Here is a 24,179-nt window from a genome sequence, read left to right as displayed (position 1 = left end):
ATAGACATCAGAAAAATTACACACTTCACCTTTAAGTTCAAAGTCAAGCACAAGATATATATTTTTAAAATAACTTGTCTTTTTTGTTTTCCTGGCATTGAACAGACAGTGTCAGCTGGTTTGAAGTTGGCTGTGCGTTCTGACGGGTTTAACTCGATCATTTGTATTTTTTGAGCTGGATTTGAGATTTTCATAAGAGCTGTAGGCCTGCTGCCACAATTCACACTGTCTTTTATCCACGTGAGGTGAAATCCTCCTCAGATTTACCGCTGGCTGCTGGAATAAGAGCGTCATGCTGTTCAAGTCTTAATGCTTCCTGAAGACTTCCATGAATCCAGCACACCAGCAATTACACTGACAATAGAGAAGACGGCACACAGATTGAATGGGACGCTGCTGCCAAAGACATTGAAACTGTGTGTTTGTTGTGTTCCCAAACAGGCCAAGATGCCTTTTGATGCCAATAAGCTGTACTGCAGTGAAATACTGGCTATCCTGTTGCAAAACAATGACAGTAAGTAAAAATAAGAGACGGGTTGCGTTGATTGGTGTGTGCATGGCTTCATTAAAGACTCCAGTGAATTACATTAATTCTAGTGAATAATTACAAGCTCAATGAGAAACAAAATCTTTTTAAAGAAATCGTTCACCCGAAAATGAACATTTGCTGAATTTTTCCTCACCCTCACGCCATCAAAGATGTATGTGATATTGTTTCTTCATCAGATTTGGAGAAATGTAGCATTCCATCACTATGGATCACCAACAGATCCTCTGCAGTGAATGGGTGCCGTCAGAATGAGAGTCCAAACAGCTGATAAAAACATCACAATAATCAACAAGTAATCCACACCACTCCAGTCCATCAATGAATATCTTGAGAAGACAAAAGCTGCGTGTTTGTAAGAAACAAAACAAAACTTGTGGATTATTGAGGTGTTTTTATCAGCTGTTTGGACTCTCATTCTGACGGCACCCATTCACTGCAGAGGATCCATTGGAGAGCAAGTGATGGAATGCTACATTTCTCCAAATCTGATGAACAAACAACATCCTATACATCTTGGATGGCCTGAGGGCGAGTAAAAATGCAGCAAATGTTCATTTTCGTTACATTTACATTATCTACATTATTCAGCTGAGTTCATGTATGTGTGTATGTATATATATATATATAAATAAAAAATTTTTATTTATTTTTTTTACATTTTTAACAATAATAGGGCCCTATGAAATGTTTTAGCTTTGATCAAATTCATTATCGAAAATGGTAGTAATCAAATGAATGTATAAAATGTCATAGTGACCAAGGTGGGGGATGGTGTTCAGCCGAAATCCTGGCATCCAGTATATTGAGTGAGGGGACTGTGACGACTTGTTAATCTAATGAATAATTGATTTGTTAAATCAAATAAAAATTAGTGTGTCAGATTGGTCGAGACGCTACAGTAAAAATATTTTTAAAACGTACACCGTTCAAACTAGGCTGCTTATGTTGAAGTGTTTGGGATGTGGCTTTTAATGTTGAGACCTTTTTTGTAATCAGGCTCTCAAAAAGTATATAACAATTTGGATATAAATTTATCGGCCAACATATCGGTTATCGGCTTTCAAAAATAAAGAATAATCGGTTATCGGTATCTGCCAAAATTTTCATATCGGTGCATCCCTAGTAATTATCATTTGAAAATCTAATCAAATTATAATGTAACAATTTCTTTTATTTTTTGGCAAATGAAGTGCTGCACAATAGGGATTTAGTGTTTTAATTAAAATATGGACAACAAATGTGCGATTTTTCCTTAAAAAAAACAATGTTTAGTGAATTGTGTTTTTATTATTACTCTGAAAAGTAAAATCATCATTATGTCAGTCACTCTGCTCTCCAGATATCTGCATTGGCTATAAACTTCTTTTGAACACTTTTCCTTTTTGCATTTATAATTGATGTAGTCATAATTTATAACAAGTCATGTCTTTTAATATCAACTGAAAATCCCACAATCGCAAAATGTCAAGCTGTTCACACCGAGTGAAGGAAAAAAAAAAAAAAAAAAGAAGTATCGTTGGAGGTCACTGATTTTCATGCCAAAAATATGCTGTGACTTTTTGTACTGATGTGAAAAGGCCTTTTCTCTTAACAGTATTTAAAGGAATAGTTCACCAAAATGGGCCATTCAGGATATCCTATTTTTTTTAATCAAATACAGTACTGAAATTATAAATCTTATGTAATGTTTGTAATACTGATGTGAGTTGGTTGTAAATTTTTTATTTTTTTTACTACTACTGTTTGACTAACTCTTTGTTTCCTTTAAAATGCATTGATTTTGCCATTAAAGTAGCCAGAAATTCAACTGATTAAACATGCTTTTTTTTATTATTTAAACTTAATTCAAACGAAGTCCAGAAAATTAAAACAGAATACATTGCATTTGGTAAAAATCAAGCTGATTTCATACTCATTCTGTGATGTATGACTTTAGTAATGGAGCTCAATAAGGCTGTTGATTATTTGTGTTGTTTTGGTTTGTAATTTTGCTCTTCTGAGCTCAGTACCTGCATTTATCACATGCACGTCTCTCTCTCTCTAGGCTTTATTAGCACACTGAACTAACATTCATCATCTTTGCTCTTCGTGTCTGTCTCTCTCACTGATTTCTGTCCTCCCACTCCTCTCTCTCTCTCTCTCTCTCTCTCTCTCTCTCTCTCTCTCTCTCAGAAACGAGGGAGCTGTTGGGAGAAATGGACGGGATTGATGTACTACTGCAGCAGCTCTCAGTAAGTCAGTTTCTCTGTGTAAGAGCAGCAAACCTCGTCTGAAATCACAGTGTGAGACTCTTTAGAGATCATCATGACCCAGAACATATGGCCGGCTTCATTCATTCTGCTCCACGCTGCTGTTTTCTCTTTTCATAATCGTTTTAACATCACTTTGATGATGTTTGTGTATTGCACAACATGACCAGACAATGTTTAATTTAAACGCATATCTGTGTAATTAAATAAAGAGAGGGTTTTGTTTTGGCCTGAGCAAATAAGATTTATTTGTATTCTTAATTAACATTTAATGCTTAATTTATCACAATAAAGCAGTGTGCTCCTAAACTCTTTATAACTCTTTTTGAGTTATAAAGATCTGCCTATCTGTCTATCTGTCTATCTGTCTATCTGTCTATCTGTCTGTCTGTCTGTCTATCTATCTATCTGTCTGTCTCTCTGTCTGTCTCTCTGTCTCTCTTTCTTTAATATTTTTATACATTAACATTTTTACAAGAATATTGTTCATGCTTCTTTTTCATGACAATTAAGTACAATGTATTCATTAAATATTTATAAAAGGCTTAATTTTTTTCGTTATTAATTAAATAATTATATTTTTATTCATTAATGTTTTTTATTTTAATTATAAATTTTTTTAAGAAGTTATTGATAATGATTGGTCTTGATGACAAGCACAATGTGCTCCTAAAATCTTAATAAAAGGCTTTATTCATTCATTTACATTTACATTTTTTTTCTCCTCGCAGGTGTTTAAGCGTCATAATCCAGCCACGGCAGAGGAACAGGAAATGATGGAGAATCTGTTTGATGCCCTCTGTTCTTGCCTCATGCATCCAGCCAATCGTGATCGTTTCCTCAGGGGGGAGGGGCTTCAGCTCATGAACCTCATGCTCAGGTGCGTCTCTGATTGACAGCTACAGTTTGTTCCCAAAGTTATTGATTTTATTTAATTGTATTTTCTAAATATTTTATATATTTTTATTTTTCCTATTTGTCCTGTTCTCTCTCTCTCCGCCACTCTGTTACTCTCTGCGTCTCCTCTTTGACATGTGAAATATTTTCCCGAGGCGTAGATAAACTGTTGTTTGTCATTGGCGGATGAAGGAAGTGCCAGTATGACGGACAGCTACATTTCCCTTGAGCAAGGCCATGATTGTCAGCTTCCGTCTGTACAGGCCTCTCTCGTGGAGCGCTTTCAGACTCCAACATGCTGTTTATATCAGTTTCTTGTTTTATATACACCTGGAGAAATTCATACAATATCCTCCTTGACTTTAAGAACAACCAATGAATGTGTAAAATGAAAGTGGACTGTTGAGAAAATGAGACAAAGGCTTCGTGAATGAACATCAGTTTTCTTTTTCTAAAACGTACAGAAATTAATTCTGCTTGTGTTTCTTGAAGTCCAAGGTTTTCGCTCTCAAGTCCAATTTTAGCCAAGGCAGGTTTCTTTATATAACACATTTCATGCATAGTACATTTAGTACATGGTAATTCAAAGAAAAGGAATAAGAAATACAAAAAAGTAAAAATATAATTTTTGAATGGTTTTGAAAAAAAAAAACTTGTTACAAGTAAAGTTTACTTGTTAGGGTTAAACTATTTGTTTATTAGTCAAATTAGTGATCATTGTTTTTATTATATAAATTAGATTATAAATGAATGTTTTTTTTATTAGTAAATGTCTGCAATTTAATTGCTATTATTTTTGTTATATATAATAGTTTATTTGCATATGTATGGAATATAATACAATTGTTTGTTTTATGTGTGTCTGTAAATAGTTCTACAGTATATAATTATTAATATATAGAGACTATTATAATTATTATATATATATATATAGAACGATTAAGATTGCCTAGTGTGATGCACCCTTATTCTCCCGCATCCCGCAGACACGAGTCTCTACCCACCTGCGCCCGCACTCTACAATCAAGTGTTGTACCGTGCCGCACTCTGCTGCGTCGCAGAAAATCATGTGATTAATCGCGATGAAACATTTTCATCGTTGCCCAGCACTAATATAAATATATATATATTAGTGCTGTCAAATGATTAATCGAGATTAATCTCATCCAAAATAAGTTTTTGTTTACATAATATATGTATATGTACTGTGTATATTTATTAAGTATATATAAATACAATCACATGCATGTGTATATTTAAGAAAAAATTTATGTTTATATATTAAATATATTTATATATAATAATAAAATAAATGCATATACATGTAAATATTTTCAAAATATATACCCGATACCGATATGGTGGCCGATATATCGTGCATCCCTAATAAAAGTTTTTGTTTACATAATATGTGATTAATCGTTTGACAGCACTAATATATATATATAGAGAGAGAGAGAGAGAGTAACATGTAAATTATATACAATTTTATTTTTATTTAATTATTATGTTGTTTTGTTGTATATAATAGTATATTACATTATATGTATTATTTCTGATAACCATGACATTTTTTCTACTCAAAGTGAATTAATGGACATTTTTAAAAACATTTATCTTGTAAATAATATTAATTTTTATCAAATATAAATTTAAAATGTTGTATATAATTGTTATATTTATTAATGAATGAATGAATTTTTTATTTATAAAACAAATTTGTAAAATATAATATTGTTAAAATTGTACAATTTAAGTATTTTTAAGTATTTTAAATGTTATTATTCTTGCGGTTGTCATAAATATAGCCTTTGATGCATATATATATATATGCATGCAAATTTCTAATTTCTGTGCCGAATAAGTACTGCTCTTATTTCTAAGAATTACAAACTTTGTCCTTTCAATGGCTTTTAAGTAGTTAGCTCCTGCTTGTTTGTAGTTTAGTCTGAGTGTTGTACTTTAAAAGTGTGCCAATGATACATTTATCATTATGTCTGTTCAGGGAGAAGAAGGTGTCTCGAGTCAGTGCTCTGAAGGTCCTGGACTACGGGGTGATCGGTCCAGAGGGGTCGGATAACTGTCACAAGTTTGTGGACATCCTGGGCCTGCGGACCATATTCCCTTTGTTCATGAAGACGCCCAAGAAGATGAAGAAAGTGGGAGTATCGGACAAGGAGCACGAAGGTTTGTAGAAACCAGAGTCCTGAAATGCCTCTTTCTCTGTTGTAGCACTGTTTTGTTTCCAATTCAATATCATTTCCCACCAGTTTTATTCTTTTAAAATGGATTTAGTTTGGCGGAGCTGCTCAATTAGCGGCGAGTGCACACACGCAGAGGCGTTTGTAATATGACGGCGAGTTCACAGTAATATCTTTTTCTGGGCTATTATTTACAGTTCAGCCGGCGGTTTATTCCACGGGGAGTAAAACTCTGCGGCGGCTGCTCTTATTGTTTTGCCTCTGCGATACAAATAAGCTCCTCACACTATTCTTAATGGTTATTAGAGACCTGCAATGAGACATCCAGAGAGAGAGAGGATGCATCTCACTTCTGCTATTATTTCAAGCACTTACACAATGGAGGAAGAGTGTTTGATGGATATGAATGTGTAAGATGTGTTTGGATGGTGTGGAAAGAGGCATGTCTGAAATCAAGCTTAAGTGGATCCTATTCACCATTTCATTTGAATTAGTTTTATTAGTTTATTTGCAAATGTAATGCAATGGTTAATTGTCACACAAAAACAGTTAAAGGTCCTAACTGGTTTCGTTTACATGCAAACATTAATGTGTGGCTACATTCAGGGGAGAACATAGTGATAACACTCGTTGCCTTCTCTAGTGCAGCTCAACCAGGTCTCGTCCCATTCGTCCATATTTGTGATATCACAAATCCCGGAAAATATACATTGTAGTCCAAACGAGTCGTTCGTTGTAGTTTTTGCAACGTGATTTCTGTTAAATAAAATATCTCCTTTTGAAGTGGACTTTGAGCTTTGTAACTTTGCAGATCTTTTTTATGCTCAGACAGCAACATTACAGACTAACTAAAGTTGAAAAAGTGAAAAAGCATAATAGGACCCCTTTAAAAGCTCGTCAACTAAAATGTGGGGTTGAATGGTATTAAACGCAGATGAAAAGTCTATGAATAAAATTCTGGCATGTGTTTTACTTCCTTCTAAGTGTTTAAAAATCAAATTTAGCAAAGTTACAGTGGCATCCTCTACCCCTCTACCGGCCCTATATGCAAACTGTAAAGGGTCTAGAAGATTCCCTGTTTTTGTGATGAGTTCTTTTTTTCATTAATCTTTCAAAACACTTCATAACTAAAGAAGAAGCTGACTATCACAAGTATGTCCTTTAAGTGTCACCTTCAGATTTCTATTGTACTTTATGCCTGCGATAGTTTTCATGCCATCCCAGGCAGAACCTAAATTGTTATCTGCTAGCTGCCTCTCAATCTTCCCAGTATAACACTGCTTAGCTTTCATTATTTCAATTTTAACCTATTTTCTGAACCGATGGTTACCCTCCTGAAACGCACGTCTCTCTTTTTTTTTTTTATTAACAAAACCTTAAGTGATTGAGTCACCCATGGCTTACTATTCGGTAACACCTTCACAGATTTTTCAGGAATAACACTGTCAACACAATAAGAGACATAACCACTGACAACGTCCGTAAGTTCATTAATATTGGTGCAAGACTCCTTGAACATTTCCCAGTCTGTACAGTCATAACAGCCCTGTAGGCACAAAATGGACTCATCATTCCAGTCTTTCACACATTTAATAATTGCTCCTCAGGGCAGTACGATACTTCGGGATGAGTTGAAGTGAAGTGACATGTGGCCAAGTATGGTGACCCATACTAGGAATTAGTGCTCTGCATTTATCCCATTCAAAGTGCACACACACAGCAGTGAACACACACACACCGTGAACACACACCCGGAGCAGTGGGCAGCCTTTTTTTTTTTTTGCTGCGGCGCCCGGGGAGCAGTTGGGGCCTTGCTTAAGGGCACCTCAGTCGTGGTACACCTCAGAGAGCGCTGTACATTCACTCCCCCCACCTACAATCCCTGCCGGAACGAGACTCGAACCCACAACCTTTGGGTTACGAGTCAGATTTTCTAACCATTAGGCCACGACTTTGAACACAGTTATTTTCAGCCCCGCCCAGCGGGGAAAGGGGGAGAGCTTTGTATGCCCCTCTAACAGACCCATAACACAGATCCAAAATAAAAAAAAAGTTCTTTACAGCAAGACATATACAACATATATATATATATATAATAGGTAATAATTAACTAGTGAGAGTCACACACACACACAAAAAATCTGAAAATATCATTGCATCGGTCTTTTTTTAAAGTATTAGCTCATTTTGCACACATTTTCTTTTAATTGCACATTGTTTTGTGATGAATATGAACCCTGTTTTTAGGAACAATTAACCGTTATTGCATTAAGCACATTTCCGCCCCAATTTTTTTACTGTAGTGCAAAGAAAAAAAATGTATATCACATAAAATGTAAAAATATATTCCCCAAACTGCAGTAAGTAGCCTATTTATCATGCTAGTATTTGTTTAAAAGTTTGTTTGTTTATTTATTTATTTTGTAAATTGCACTTTGCCTATTTTTAGGATCCCATTTTTGCATGGCAGTTGCATTACTGTAATGCAGAATACATTTATAAAATAAAAATATAAAAAATATATATTTGCATATATTGGCTTAGCTCATTTGTCCTCAACAGTAACCGTTTATCCTTCAAAATAAAAATAGTTTATTATAAATAAGCAAATTTTTCATTTTTGTAAATTGGTTTGTTTGTTGTCTTCACATACACATGGTATTATGACGCTGTCATGCGCAATATGTTTGGTGTGAGATTACTCCGGCATCAATCAGCTGTTAGCCTCTTAATTCTTGACGACAAAAGGTGTTTGTGAAGATGCAGCGGTTAATTAATTACCAGCTTTGACAACTGAGTTTGAGTAATTAAACGGCTAAGCTCTTACGGCCGATCCAGAAAGTTCAGACTGATCCCCATAAAACCCCCTCTGAAATTTACTCGACTCATCACGCGCTCGCATTAGCATTCGTAATTAGCTGATTAGAAAGCGCGCTTTACGTTTGCAAACAGACCAGAACGATTTACAGAGGAGAAATAATGTGTTCTGCCGTATTGCATTGTGTGCAAGTCTTTTATTGACGGATAATAGTTTAAAAGAAGTGGGAAGAACAACAAAAAAGTTCAAACTCAAGCTAAACTTCTGCGCTGTTAATCACCAAACAAATGAACGGCGTCTTGCTTTTGTATAGAGAACTGAAACGACCGTCGACAGGTAAACAATCCTGACAGTCAGGCACAAGGAGAAAGAGACGCCGCTAATCTTCCCGCGCTTTCAGCTCGAGCACAAGCGCGTGAAAAGAGCTTCGGCCGCTTTCACTTAACAAGAGCCGCTTCGCAGAATAATTGCATGTCGTCGAGCTGGAAAGCAAAGAATTGAGAAACTGTCAGGATGTTTTAGCTAATGACGTGTTAACGCCGGCAGGAGTGAAATAAGTTTTTCTTTTCAGTCGTGACACTGAACGTCCGTCTCGCGGTTGCCTTGAAATCTGAACTCATCAGCCAATTTAAGCTTCCTCTGTTAAAAATGTCTTGAATGCGGTTTGGCCGTTTTCTCCAGAGATAGAGAGAGGACTGTGTGTGTGTGTGTGTGTGTGTGTTGTTGAGACTCGGGGAAACGCTCAGAAGTACCTGAAGGTTTTGGGTTTGGTCCTGCCGCAGCCTCGCTCCAGGTCCCTTCTGACGCCTCGGGCCGGTGAAGATGAATATCCTCAGGATACAAGAAAGTTAAGATGAGACTAATAGAGGGCCAACTAATTCTGACTAGTGTAATTTTAGTATCATATTATTATAGTTTTAAATTAACATTTATTTTTCCATTTCCATTTTAATTTTGATTTAAGTTTTAGTAATTGGGTGTTTTTATTTTTTTCCCTGTAATTTCTGTCTGTTTTTTTTCTGTAGATTTTTTATTTTATTTTTATTTTGGTACGTCACATTAAAGTAAATGAAAATTAGAAATTGACAACTAGCTGAAAAAAGAACATTTTAATTTAATTTTAGTAATTTGTTATTTGCAATTTTACATTAGTTTTTTTTCTTTAAAATGCCTCTGGTTTTTATTCATTTTTATTTAAGTTTAATCTATATAATTTTCGTAAATCAAGTTAAACTAAATGAAAATGAAAACTGTTGAATTGGTGACTAACTGAAATAATTTGTTTTATTTCAGGTTACATTTTTCAAGCAAATGTTTTTATTCATATTTTGAATTAGTTATTTTTATATTTTCAGTTTTCATTTGAATTTCAGTTAAACAGTTAGCAATTGTGTATGTCAAATTTATAAGACTTTTCTTTCTTAGTTTCTTTTTCTTTCTTTTTCTTTCTTTCCTTCCTTCCTTCCTTCCTTCCTTCCTTCCTTCCTTCCAGTTGAGGTTATTTTAGCACATGAAGTTAAACTACATGAAAATTAAAAAAATTTTTTGCCAACTAGCTCAAATACATTTTCATTTAAATTTTAGTTAACATTTTAGTAATTTTGTTTCATGTTTTTGTCTTTTTTTTGTGTTGATATAGCTTCTTTTTTTTTTCTTCAATTTTTCTTCAGTTAATGTTTATTTTATTTCAAGCAATGTTTTTTCATTTAACCATATTAACCCTGATTCTGACTCCTGCATCTAAAATCCGCTCAAGTGGCTGTGGTTCTGTTTGGCTGATTATTCAGGATGTTTTAGCTAATGACGTGTTAACGCCGGCAGGAGTGAAATAAGTTTTTCTTTTCAGTCGTGACACTGAACGTCCGTCTCGCGGTTGCCTTGAAATCTGAACTCATCAGCCAATTTAAGCTTCCTCTGTTATAAACGTCTTGAATGCGGTTTGGCCGTTTTCTCCAGAGATAGAGGGAGGACTGTGTGTGTGTGTGTGTGTGTGTGTTGTTGAGACTCGGGGAAACGCTCAGAAGTACCTGAAGGTTTTGGGTTTGGTCCTGCCGCAGCCTCGCTCCAGGTCCCTTCTGACGCCTCGGGCCGGTGAAGATGAATATCCTCAGGATACAAGAAAGTTAAGATGAGACTAATAGAGGGCCAACTAATTCTGACTAGTGTAATTTTAGTATCATATTATTATAGTTTTAAATTAACATTTATTTTTCCATTTCCATTTTAATTTTGATTTAAGTTTTAGTAATTGGGTGTTTTTATTTTTTTCCCTGTAATTTCTGTCTGTTTTTTTTCTGTAGATTTTTTATTTTATTTTTATTTTGGTACGTCACATTAAAGTAAATGAAAATTAGAAATTGACAACTAGCTGAAAAAAGAACATTTTAATTTAATTTTAGTAATTTGTTATTTGCAATTTTACATTAGTTTTATTTCTTTAAAATGCCTCTGGTTTTTATTAATTTTTATTTAAGTTTAATCTATATAATTTTCGTAAATCAAGTTAAACTAAATGAAAATGAAAACTGTTGAATTGGTGACTAACTGAAATAATTTGTTTTATTTCAGGTTACATTTTTCAAGCAAATGTTTTTATTCATATTTTGAATTAGTTATTTTTATATTTTCAGTTTTCATTTGAATTTCAGTTAAACAGTTAGCAATTGTGTATGTCAAATTTATAAGACTTTTCTTTCTTAGTTTCTTTTTCTTTCTTTTTCTTTCTTTCCTTCCTTCCTTCCTTCCTTCCTTCCTTCCTTCCAGTTGAGGTTATTTTAGCACATGAAAATTAAATTTTTTTTTTGCCAACTAGCTCAAATACATTTTCATTTAAATTTGAGTTAACATTTTAGTAATTTTGTTTCATGTTTTTGTCTTTTTTTTGTGTTGATATAGCTTCTTTTTTTTTTTCTTCAATTTTTCTTCAGTTAATGTTTATTTTATTTCAAGCAATGTTTTTTCATTTAACCATATTAACCCTGATTCTGACTCCTGCATCTAAAATCCGCTCAAGTGGCTGTGGTTCTGTTTGGCTGATTATTTATCACTCTTTCTAGGGGTTTGTGAGCCCTGTTAGACTAAATAACTCGAGTGGTTTGTCCAAACATCTCCCGTTACAGAGAATAATCATTCTTTGGAGAGATGTAAGACAACGTTTGAGACAAACCCATTTGCTTTGACGTCTCAACGCGGCTCAAAATTGGCCAAATGTGAACCGAACTGATGGCGAAGGGGAGAAGCAGCACTTCATTTATTTCTAATGATTGTCTTTTAACTGCTTTTTAATCTCTACCGGACACGTAATAATTTCGGGAAGTGCTTGAATCGCTGTGCTGAATTGGATCAAAAGCGTCGGTGTAATTGCGCTGATCTCCAGAGCTCTGGTAATTCTCCCGTTAGAAATGAAACTTGGAATCGGATCATGGTTCCGCCGTCCTCAAAGGTTTCGCTAATGGATTCATTATTGAAAATTAGCAGTTCTTTTGCTGCAGATTCGTACCATGATAATGCGATAATCCGCTTTGTTTCCAGGGATTTTCTTCAACTGTAACAAAACACCTTTGTCTTGTCTCTCTAGGCAGAAGAACACACGATAGATGCTTTAGTTTATGTAATGTAGTCGCATACAAGACATTTGGATCAAGTATTTCTTCATGTGGTATTTCGTAAAACATGCAAACGTAAATACGTGAGGAATATTTTCTGCTGGGCCTTTGAGATCATTTTTTTTTAAATCCCAGGCTATATCTTAAAGGCAGTGTTCGCCCAGAAATGTGAATTGTCATTTATTCACCCTCATGTTGTTGACTTTCTTTTTTCTTTGAGCGAGTATCAAATTTGTCAAGCTCTAAAAAGGACGAACACAATTTTAAAGCGCAGTAAAAGCAATGCTTTTGACTCGTGCAGTATATTTCACATCTTCTGAAGGCATACGATAGCTTACACATTAATGATAGAACTTTAAACATCAAAACGGATCCATGTCATGGATATTTTTTTCTTCAATGTATTAATTATTTGTATATGTGTATAATGCATTTTGATAAATAATAATTATAAAATTATATTTTCTTAATTTTATATAACTTATAAATTAATTTTTCAGTTTTTAAAAATATATTTTTGTATTTATTAATCATATATACATTTTCAATCATACGTATTTTTCAATTATATTTTTGAAAAAAAATATTTTAATTATAAACATCTTATTTTTATTAATTTAATTAATTAATTGCATATGTGTATAATGTATTTTTAGTAATTATAATTTATAAATTATGATATAGTAATATTTCCTTCCTTGTATATCATTGTGTATTATAATTTTATATCATTGTGTATTTATAAGTTTTCTTTTTAATGTTTAATTCATTTTTATTTATTAATCATATATAATTTATTTTTATTATTTACATAAGTTATAAATTATATTTTTTCAGTTATAGTTTCAATATTATTTTTTAATTAATGCTATTTTTGTAAAATTTGTTTAAATTATTTTATTACATTAATTTTCTTTTTTTCATTTAAATTTAATTATATATAATTTTTGAAATGGGTTCTCATTAAAAATGCCTTATTACAAATGATAGAAAATCACTTTACAGTGTATTTATTTTTAATTATGAAAATGTTAATGACTCTCAAATTACATATCACACTATATCACTGAAGCTAAAAATGGTCAAATTAAACTTTTTCCCATTCTTTCTATTTTCATTTAGCCTTCGGTTATCAAGCTAACAGCTAACGGCCTTTGAACGGTTTCTCTTACTCATTTGTGTTCGTCCCACATAAAGTAGTGCCCCCTACTGGACATCCCGCCGCATTCATGACCCGCCAGCCAATGGCTTTTCTCCCTGTTGCCACGGCGACCCAGAGTGATGTAGTCGGGTAGCCGAGTCCTCTTTCCTGTGTGTAATGATGACAAAAGCTTCCCTACTGGACATCCCGCCGCATTCATGACCCGCCAGCCAATGGCCTTTCTCCCTGTTGCCACGGCGACCCAGAGTGATGTAGTCGGGTAGCCGAGTCCTCTTTCCTGTGTGTAATGATGACAAAAGCTGTCCCGCGGCAGAGCTGCGAGATAACACACTTATCTCAGACCTCTAGCCTGCACCTCTCTCCTCTCATCCGCTCCCTGTGGCTGTATTCCTCACCCCAGACACTTTATTCTGCCGCTAATAACGTTGGTTTTTTTCCTCCCTCACTTCTGGTGGCTGCGCTTCCCAGAGTCGCCTTGAAGACCCGCGACATCGCAGTGCTGACCGAGCGCTTCCTCTCATGTCTGTTGATTAATGGGTCGCCTCCGCTTTACCGGCATTAGGATGCGTAATGTGTTGCTTAAGAGATGCACGCGAACTGATGTTTAAACTCATTTGTATTCAGCGCTGGTGAAGGACGAGGCCAAATTAAATAGTTTTATCAAGGCCGTCTGATTATGGGTTGTGAGTGCCTGTACGAGATAGTGTTTAAATATTGATTTTTAACCTGATGAAGAATGACTTTCATGGACGCGCTGTTATAGAAGACATTAAATGTTGTTTGGTACAGTATAACCATCATCAAACACAATAAGTAAAGTTCAATTGACGTAGAAGGGCATTGGCGTTAAAGGAATAGTTCAGCCAAAAAGGAAAATTTGCTGAATTTTTATTCACCCTCAGGCCATCCATGATGTAGATGAGTTTGTCTCTTCATCAGATTTGGAGAAATGTAGCATTGCATCACTTGCTCCTCTGTAGTGAGTGGGTGCCGTCAGAATGAGAGTCCAAACAGCTGATAAAAACATCACAATAATTCACACACCACTCCAGTCCATCAGTTAATGTCTTGAGAAGCCAAAAGCTGCGTGTTTGTAAGAAACAAAACAAAACTTGTGGATTATTGTGATGTTTTTATCAGCTGTTTGGACTCTCATCCTGACGGCACCCATTCACTGCAGAGCATCCATTGCTGAGCAAGTGATGCAATGCTACATTTCTCCAAATCTGATGAAGAAACAAACTCATCTACATCTTGGATGGCCTGAGTGCGAGTACATTTTCAGCTAATTTTAATGTTAGGATAAACTATTTCTTTAACAAGTTGTGGTTTTCTTCTTTTGCAGTCCCTGAGTCTCGAGTGATGCACTCATTCTTACTGTACAGTCCTGCTTGAAGGCAAACAAGCCGTCAGATCAGATTTGTGGTTGCGTCTGATGTCTTGTTGCACGTTGTTTGGCTCCGCTCTAATGCTTCTTCATTAGTGTGTTTTTATAGGCGACAGCAGCATGTGAAGACCTTCATACACTTCACTCCACGTTCATTAAAGCTTTTAGTGCAGCCTCGTATTTTCCATTTGCAGCAGTTATCTCCAGCATTTCTCCTTTTATGTCTTTAAGTAAATTATAACTTTTGGCTCTGTGTGGATGCTTTCTATAAAACAGTTTTTAAAAAGTAGAAGAAAATTGATCAAAACTGGCAGTAACGACATTTAAAATGTTATGATTTCTATAAACACTGTTCTTTTTACATTCATCAAAGAATCATAAAAATAATATCTATCAATTTTTTCCACAAAAAATATGAAGCAGCGCAACTGTTTCCAACATTAATGATAATCAGAAATGTTTCTTGAGCAGCAAATCAGCATATTATACTGATTTCTGAAGATCATGTGACACTGAAGACTGGAGCAATGATGCTGAAAATTCAGCTTTGATCACAGAAATAAATAAAATTTTTACATATATTCTAATAGAAAATGGTTATTTTGAGTTGTAATAATAATTCACAATTTTACTGTATTTTAATCAAATAAAGGATGCCTTGGTGAACAGAAGAGACTTCTTTCTAGGGCTGCAAAACGATTAGTCACAATTAATCGATTTAAAATAAAAGTTTGTTTACATACTATATGTGTGTACTGTGTATATTTATTATGTATATATAAATATACACGCATGTGTATATATTAAAATAAAAATGTTAGATTTATATGTAAAATATTTATATTTATATATAATATAAATTATATACAAGAGTTTACATACAAATATATATTTTTTAAATATATATACATATATGTACAATATATATATATATATATATACACTACCGTTCAAAAGTTTGGGATCAGTAAGACTTGTAATGTTATTTAAAGAAGTCTCTTCTGCTCATCAAGGCTGCATTTATTTGATCAAAAATACAGGAAAAAACTGTAATCTTGCAAAATGTTATTACAATATAAAATAATGATTTCTATTTTAATATCCTTTAAAATATAATTTATTTCTGTGATGCAAAGCTGAATTTCCATCAGCCATTACTCCAGTATAAAGTGTCACATGATCCTTCAGAAATCATTCTAATATGCTGATTTATTATTAGAATTATCAATGTTGGCAACAGTTGTGCTGCCAAATATTTTTTTTTTGGAAACTGCGATAGAAACTTTTTTCAGGATTCGTTGCTGAATAAAAAGTTAAAAAGAACAGCATTTATTCAAAATATTAATCTTTTCTAACAATGTAAATCTTCGCAATCACTTAACAATTTAACACATCCTTGCTGAATAAAAGCAAGGATGTGTTGAATAAAAATTCAGCTGCGCATCACAGAAATAAATTAGATTTTAATGTATATTAAAATAGAAAAACGTTATTTTACATCATCATAATATTTCACAATATTAAATTTTTTCCTGTATTTTTTATCAAATAAATGCAGCTTTGATGAGCAGAAGAGACTCCTTTAAAAAAAAATTTAAAATCGTTCTGATCCCAAACTTTTGAACGGTAGTGTATATGTGTGTGTGTTTATATATACGTAATAAATATACACAGTACACACACGTATGTAAACAAACTTGATTTTGAATCGATAAATCGCAACTAATCGTTTTGCAGCCCTACTTCTTTCAAAAACATTAAAACATCTCTTCTTCTGATCAGTAGTTTATAAAACCCACAAACCTAATAAAAGCGATTCAAGAAAAGTCGAGATTGAAATCACCCAGACAGCAAAAGGAGTGCTGGAAAATGTCTTCATAACTCCGTTTGTTCTGCAGTTTCTTAAGTCAACTTTACAGTCGCTTCTGCATTGCTTTTGATCCGCTGCAATCACTCTGACAGCTACAAGAGAAAGTTGGAAACGTACTTTTTAAAACTGCAGGAGAACTTGTATGAACCGAGGGCGTCTAATCTCTTGTGTTTGCGGCCGGTTTCATGTTCTCAGTCTAGAAAGGCAGATTGCTGTCACCTCCCACTCATTGCTCAGTGCTTTTACTTCATGTAATGTGAATGATGACACGAGTGTGTTAAATCAGGACACTAAAGCCTTGTTTTCTTCTGGCAGAGCATGTGTGCTCCATCATCGCCTCCATGCTGAGGAACCTCAAAGGGCAGCAGAGAAGTCGTCTCCTCAGCAAGTTCACAGAGAACGACTGCGAGAAGGTAAAAATAAGACAGCTGACGGTACGGCTTTATTATCTTCTGCTTCTAAAAACGGCGGAGTGACGACAAAAGAGCGCTTCAGGAGAGTTGGCTGGCAGATGGGTTTAATGCTGCCATAAAGATAATATAGACTGTTTCTAGCGTTTAGTCAGAACATGCTGTGCTTCTCTCTGACCATTTAAAAAGAAATGTTGTGCTTTAAAATTTTAATAATTGTAACATTTTAAATACGTTCTGAACTGTTAACAAGTTCTGCAATTTAAACTTTTATCACTATCATCTTTTCATTTCGCTTTCTTTTTTATTCATTGATACTTTTGTTTTTTGCTTTTCAATAGTATGTTTGTTTTTTGTTGGATGTGTTTCATTTATTTATAATTAATTAATTTGCTAGTTGTTTTGTATACTCTTTTGTTTATTCATTCTTTTAATTCTTTGAGACCTACATTTGTTCTTTGTTTCATTCATTGGTTGGGTTTTTTGTTTTGTTATTTTCGGTTGGTTTTTGTTGGTTCTCTTTCTTTTGTTTGTTCATTTGTTTTCTGTTCATACTTTTATTCATCATATCATCCTATAGTCTATTTCTTTTTTTGGTTTGTTCAACCAATTTTCATTTATTCTTCTGTTCTTTCATTGAGTGTTCTTTATTTCCTTCAGTTTTGTTTTGCTTTTGTGCACTCTTTCAATTTTTGGATTTGTTTATTCATTTTTTGCATTTTTGATTTCCTCCTGTTTTTCTTTGAAATCTTTTCGTTTATCATTTATTGTCGGTTTCTTCATCCTTTTTTGCTTTTTGTTTTTTCATTTGTTATTTATTTCATGCCATTTTGTTTTGTTTTGCTCTTGTTGGTTGATTTTTGTTTTTCTCTTTTGTTTATGAATTGTTTTTTATTCATTATTTGATCAATTCCTTCAATCTGTAATTTATTTCTTTTTTGATTTATTAGTTTGTTCATCCATTTTCATTTGTTCTTTTGTTTGTTCTTTCGTTTGGTGTTCTTTATTTCCTGCCGTTTTGTTGCTTGTTTGTTGGTTTTTGTTTTCTCTATTTCTTCTTTTGTCCATTTGTTAGTTTATTTCTTCTTTTTTTCTGGTTTGTTGCTTTTTGATCCTTTTTGGTTGTTCTTTTGTTCTTTATTTCCTGCCGTTTTATTTTGTTTTGTTTGCTCTTGGTTCTTTTGTTGTTCTCTATTTCCTTTTTGCTTTGTTGGTTTGCGGTTTTGTTTTCTCTTGTTGGTTTCTTTTTGTTCTTTCATTTGTTGCTCCTGCCATTTTGAGTTTTTACTCTTGAAGAAGTAATTTCTTTTTCAATTTGGTTTGTTTACCTTTTTTCATTTATTCTTTTGTTTGTTCTTTATTTTATCTCGTCTGTTCTTTTCATTCTTTTTTTCCCCCATTAGTCCCCTTTATTTTCTTTTTGTCGGTTTACTGTTTTATTCAAACTTGTTGATTGGTTTTGTTCATTCTTTCTCTTCCTTTTCATTCATTTGTTTTTATTCATCTCTTTATTAATTCTTTTAGTCTCTTGTTTGTCAATGCTTTTTTGTTTATTCTTTCATTTGTTCTTTATTTTCTTCCATTTTGTGTTATTTTCTTGCTGTTTAATTTGCTCTTGTCTGTTGGTTTTGTTCTCTCATTTTGGCTCTTTTCTTCCCTCTTGCTTGTTTTCTTGGCTTTCTCTCTCTCTCTCTCTCTCTCTCTCTCTCTCTCTCTCTCTCTCTCTCTCTCTCTCTCTCTCTCTCTCTCTCTCTCTCTCTCTCTCTCTCTCGTTGTGTCGTTCAGTCGTGCATCAGTATAATAATGTTTCATGCCGGTGTTGTTTGGACTGTCTCAGCGGCGTTCATGCCGTTTTCTCCTGTGTCCTGTGTTATACGTCTCCTTTAGTCTCTGTTGGGGGTCTCCATACATCACCTGGACGGACATGTGTGCCATTATCGCTCAGCAGTCACTACTCTTAAAATAACCCTCACAGTCCTGCCGGGGCCTGTTTTATCACTCTGACAGCAGCAGTGCATTATTGGTAGTTTCTGGAGCTAAAAGATTTCGGCCATATGGGCGTCATGCCTCACTTCTGTTCATCTTCAGATTGTCACAGGAATTGGTGGAAAGGGGATGACGAATGCTTCTGCTTGTCTTTAAATAACACAGCCGCCATCCGTCTTGTTCGCCGCAGTTAAATATGAAAGTCATTCACATAATGCAAATGTGGGTCCTAAAGCACATCTCTGGTGTGTTTGGGTGCATTTGTAACGCGCTCACCCTCGTTCGCTCTCTTCTGCAGGTCGACAGACTCATGGAGCTGCATTTTAAGTACCTGGAAGCCGTTCAGCTCGCAGACAAGAGGATCGAAGGAGAGAAGCACGTAAGATTCACACACACACTCACTCTCACACACACACACACACACACACGTTCACGCTTGATTGGCAGTATCTCCTTGGCGAGGGCAGATCTGTGTGTGAAGATAAGAGCAGACCTACCAGACTCAAACTTCACTGGGATCTTCCCGGACACTCCGCTCGCCTTTAAAACCGAACGCTGTTTAACTTTTACACTGAGCGCTGATTCGCACACACTTTCTCATCTGGAGTCTGTGTAGTCGCAACTCGACCAACACCCAAACAAAAACGGTTCGGTTGGTCTTGCTTCTTTTAAAATGTTACATCTCAAACAGCTTGTGTTGGCATTAAAACACTGATCCAAATACTTCAAATGTGTTGTCACTACTCAAAAAAGTGAAAACCAGCATGGTCTTGTGGATCCTGGACAACTATAATGTTACGTTATATTACTAATTATTTTTCTTAATCTTAATCATAATGTTCATAATAGTAATTATAATTATAATAATAAATAATAAGCATATTTATATAATAAATAAAAAAACTTACTAATGCTTACTAATCTTGACATGCTTTAAATGTGAATTCCTTTGAAACTTCACATTTAAGCCAAAGTTTATTCAAAAACACTGAAAAAAACATTGCCATGTGCATTGTGAATGCAAACATTTGCATAAAACATTGCATATTACATTTTAAAAACAATGTATTATTAGCATTGTGAATAGAAACATTTACCTAATTCCAAATATGATAATATTGTATGTGTTTAAAATAATAATAATAATTGATGGTGGTGGTGGTGGTGTTGTTGCGTATTTTTAAAATAATCTATTATCATTTATTATTAACATTGAATGTCAACATTAGCAGAATTCCAAATATAATAATATTGCATATTTACAATAATCTATATTATTATTATTAATACATTAGTATTGTTGTTATTGCATATTAATTAAAAATATATATATTATTATCATTGATAGAATTGTATATACTTTTAAGATCAGTTATTATTATTATTATTGCTGTTATTGTTTTTATTAAAAAGGATAATCTTAGTAATAAATTTTTATTAAAGTTTTGTGACTTGGTTTATTAATAGAGAATGTAATTGGCGTGCGCTCACAGGTGTGTGTTTAAAGGCTTTTTACCGACACTCTTAGCTTGTCTCATCCAATCAGGTTTTAGAGCCGTAACTCTCGTTATGTAAGTTGTGGGGTCTCAGCCAGTGATAATTAACGTGGAGATGATTAAAGGCAGATGCTAATTGATGATAATTGTCAGGTTGGGCGGTTATTCCACATTGTGTAACTGTATTTCATTAGCCAACATCCTTGAGTGTGTGGACGGTGTGTGATTATACTGTATGTGTGTGACTGATTATGTGTGTGATTATACTCTGTATATGTGTGTGTGTGTGTGTGTGTGTGTGTTATTATACTGTGTGTGTGTGTGACTGATTATGTGTGTATGTGTGTGATTATACTCTGTATGAGTGTGTTTGTGTGTGTGTGTGTGTGTGTGTGTGTGAACTCGGGGTATTGGCGTGTGTATGTTGAGGATGTGATCTGGGCACTGATGTGGACTCCTGCAGCTTGTGTCTCATCCATCCTAATGTGTGTGTCTGTGCGTGTGTGTGTGTGTGTTCAAGATGGTTTTCAGGGATGTTTCAGCTTGGGCTGAACAAGTAATATAATGTAGTTTTCATGTGTTTAATGTGTTCAGAAGTTTGGAGTCGGTACAGTGTTTCTGAATGAAGTCTCGTCTGCTCACCAAGGCTGCATTTATTTGATCAAAAATACAGTAAAATTGTGAAATATTATTACAATTTAAAATAACTATTTTTTGTGAATATTTAATTTAATTTGTAATTTGTTTCTGTGATCAAAGCTGAATTTTCAGCATCATTACTCCAGTCTTCAGTATCACATGATCTTCAGAAATCATTCTAATATGCTGATTTGCTGCTCAAGAAACATTTCTGATTATTATCAATGTTGAAAACAGTTGCGCTGCCAAATATTTTTGTGGAAACCATGATACATTTATTACAGATTCTTTCATAAATAGTTTAAAAGAACAGCATTTGTTTGAAATATAAATCTTTTGAAACGTTAACGAATCTTTTGAATAAATGTCTTTACTGTCACTTTTGGTCAATTTAATACGCCATTGCTGAGTGAAATATAACCACGCTATATTGATTATATCACAAAGGTGATCAGGACCCCGATGTGAAACTGCCTGATAAATCGTACTTTAATCATGATCACGATTGCTGCTTCTCTCAATTATAGCATAATCATCTGTGATATTTACCCGCCATTTGCGTTGGCATTGGGAACACAAGCCTGAAACAAGCTTTCATGGTTGCGGTTGCCAGATTTTAAGAGCCTAAATCCCCCAATCACAGCTTTTTTTGTAAATCAATAAATTTTCTGAACAGTGGTTTACTTAATCTTCCCAACCTGGCAACCATAGATAATTATTTATTTATTTTAATTATCTTTTTTAATTTAATTATTATTATCTCTTTTACTTCTACTTTATATATATATATGTGTGTGCACTATTATTTATTGGTTTTATTTATTGCAAAGATGAAATATTGATTTGGCAGCAGTGTTGCCAAGTCTGTGGTTTTCCCACGGAATTGGGCTACTTTAACACTGTTGCCGCGGGTTGTTTTTAATGTCCGCGGGTTAAAGCGACCCCAATAACATGATATTTAGGTATAAAAAATTTTTACAAGGGGAACCTTGACAAAAATTGTGTATTTTAGCCCCCGGAACGCGATTTTTACCGGGGACCCACTCGAAATGCATTTGGGCTTGTTTTAGGCTAGTTTTGAGTAGCAATTGGGCGGGTTTTGTTGACCAGCAAAACCACTGAGCAGTTGGTGAATGTTCAATATGCCGCTCAGCTCTTGTTTCAGGTCTTTGTGCAGGTGTGTCGATTTAAAACCATCTTCTGTGTGTGTGTGTGTGTGTGTGTGTGTGTGTTTCCCATCCACCTTATCTGACTTTCTGCTCTGCGTCTTCTTCAGAGGCCTATAAATCGTCTCTCAGAAGCGGTGACAGGAATATGACCGTGGAAATGTCTGCTCTTGTTTCGCACCCGTCGACTGAACACCAGCACTCCCCGCAGATGGAACAGTGTTCGAGGCTTTCTCCGAGCGCTATAAAAGTATATCACCCATAGCAGAGCCCTTGTTTAAAAACGCCTCGGAGTGCTGTCAGTGCTGCGCTCATGTCAACCCGTCTCGCCTTCTTTTATTGCCTAATGACAGCTACAAATTCTCTCCGAATTGCATTTCCTAAACACAGACCCCCATAAACCCTCTCTGCGTTCGGTCTGCTCGTCTCCTGCTCTTCTCGTTTTGCCGCAGCACCTCACACTCGCTCACACACGCACAAGGCTCTTTGGGAAATCTCGAAAGGATCCGCGAAGGAAGTGCTGGCAGGGTGTGCTTGGATTAATTTAGTCTCGGCGTGTCCCGTGAGACTCAATCACAGGTCCCGGCGCTGCTTTGTTCTGCCTGTCATATTAACACCTGTGCCAGTCTGCAGTTCTCCAACAGGAAGTGTCTAAAAATCGCTCTGTTTCCCAGAGGTGAAGCCGCTTGTTATTTGCACTTGTGTAATTGACTTGCCGAAGGCTGTTTCTCTGTAACGAGACTTGAATAACACCTGCAAAAGATCGAAACGCTTGACAGCGTGATGATGATGAACATATTTTTTTGCACTCTTTAAATCAGTCCTTAAGTAGGAACTGAAATTCCTTAAATTAACATAGAAAGTATTTACTTTCTTAATGTGTTACTTGTCCTATTTTGCGTAATTCAACAGTGCACAGTATTAATGTATGTATGTACTTAATATATACATATATTATATTCATATACATTTAATATAAATGTATAGCAAATTTTTTAAACGTTTATTTAAAATATTAAAATTAAATGTGTATATATGTGTGTATATTTATATATATGAACATATATGCATGAACATATATAATATGAATATATAGCCTATTTACAATAACATTTATTTATTTTAAATATAAAAATTTAAATTATGTATGTATGTGTATATATATTAGTGCTGTCAAACGATTAATCGTGATTAATCACATCCAAAATAAGTTTTTGTTTGCATATGTGTGTGTACTGTGTATATTTATTATGTATATATAAATACACACACATACGGTATATATTTTGAAAATATATTCTATTTATTTGTCTATTTATATTCATATAATTTATATTTTAAATAAATATATTTAATACATAACATATTTTTCTGGAATATATACATGCATGTGTGTGTATTTATATATACATAATATACACAGCACATATATTATGTAAACAAAAACTTTTATTTTGGATGTGATTATTCATTTGACAGCACTAATATATATATATTTAATTACAAGAAATTACAAATAATGTGATATGTATGTTACAATACTATATATTTGGGCTGTCAGTTTAACGCATTAACTTAATTAATTAGTTATGAAAAAATAACGCAATTAAAATATTTTAACGCAGTTAACGCGCTGGCCCCTCCCCCAAACCTGTACGTCATCTTACATTCCATACAGTTGACTGTTGACAAATATGACGCAGGGCAACAACTTCATAAATGCAGTTATGCACTAAAATGCAA

The 24,179-nt window shown here is 34.3% G+C and overlaps 1 protein-coding gene across 1 annotated transcript in view; it reads left to right on the top strand.

The window, feature by feature from the left end:
• ctnnbl1 (catenin, beta like 1) overlaps positions 1 to 24,179 on the top strand; it is a 53,990-nt gene that overhangs the window by 13,681 nt on the left and 16,130 nt on the right. The window contains exons 8-13 of the mRNA XM_016257281.1: positions 442 to 514; positions 2,723 to 2,781; positions 3,531 to 3,679; positions 5,702 to 5,883; positions 17,055 to 17,152; positions 19,434 to 19,514. Coding sequence (XP_016112767.1) covers positions 442 to 514; positions 2,723 to 2,781; positions 3,531 to 3,679; positions 5,702 to 5,883; positions 17,055 to 17,152; positions 19,434 to 19,514 — 642 coding nt within the window. The remainder of the gene's footprint in view (positions 1 to 441; positions 515 to 2,722; positions 2,782 to 3,530; positions 3,680 to 5,701; positions 5,884 to 17,054; positions 17,153 to 19,433; positions 19,515 to 24,179) is intronic.

The sequence above is a fragment of the Sinocyclocheilus grahami genome, unplaced genomic scaffold (genome assembly GCF_001515645.1).
Source record: "Sinocyclocheilus grahami isolate Dianchi unplaced genomic scaffold, SAMN03320097.WGS_v1.1 scaffold1533.1, whole genome shotgun sequence".
Taxonomy (NCBI): domain Eukaryota; kingdom Metazoa; phylum Chordata; class Actinopteri; order Cypriniformes; family Cyprinidae; genus Sinocyclocheilus; species Sinocyclocheilus grahami.
Note: the sequence above shows the minus strand (reverse complement) of the source record. Positions and strands in the feature narration are given on the sequence as shown.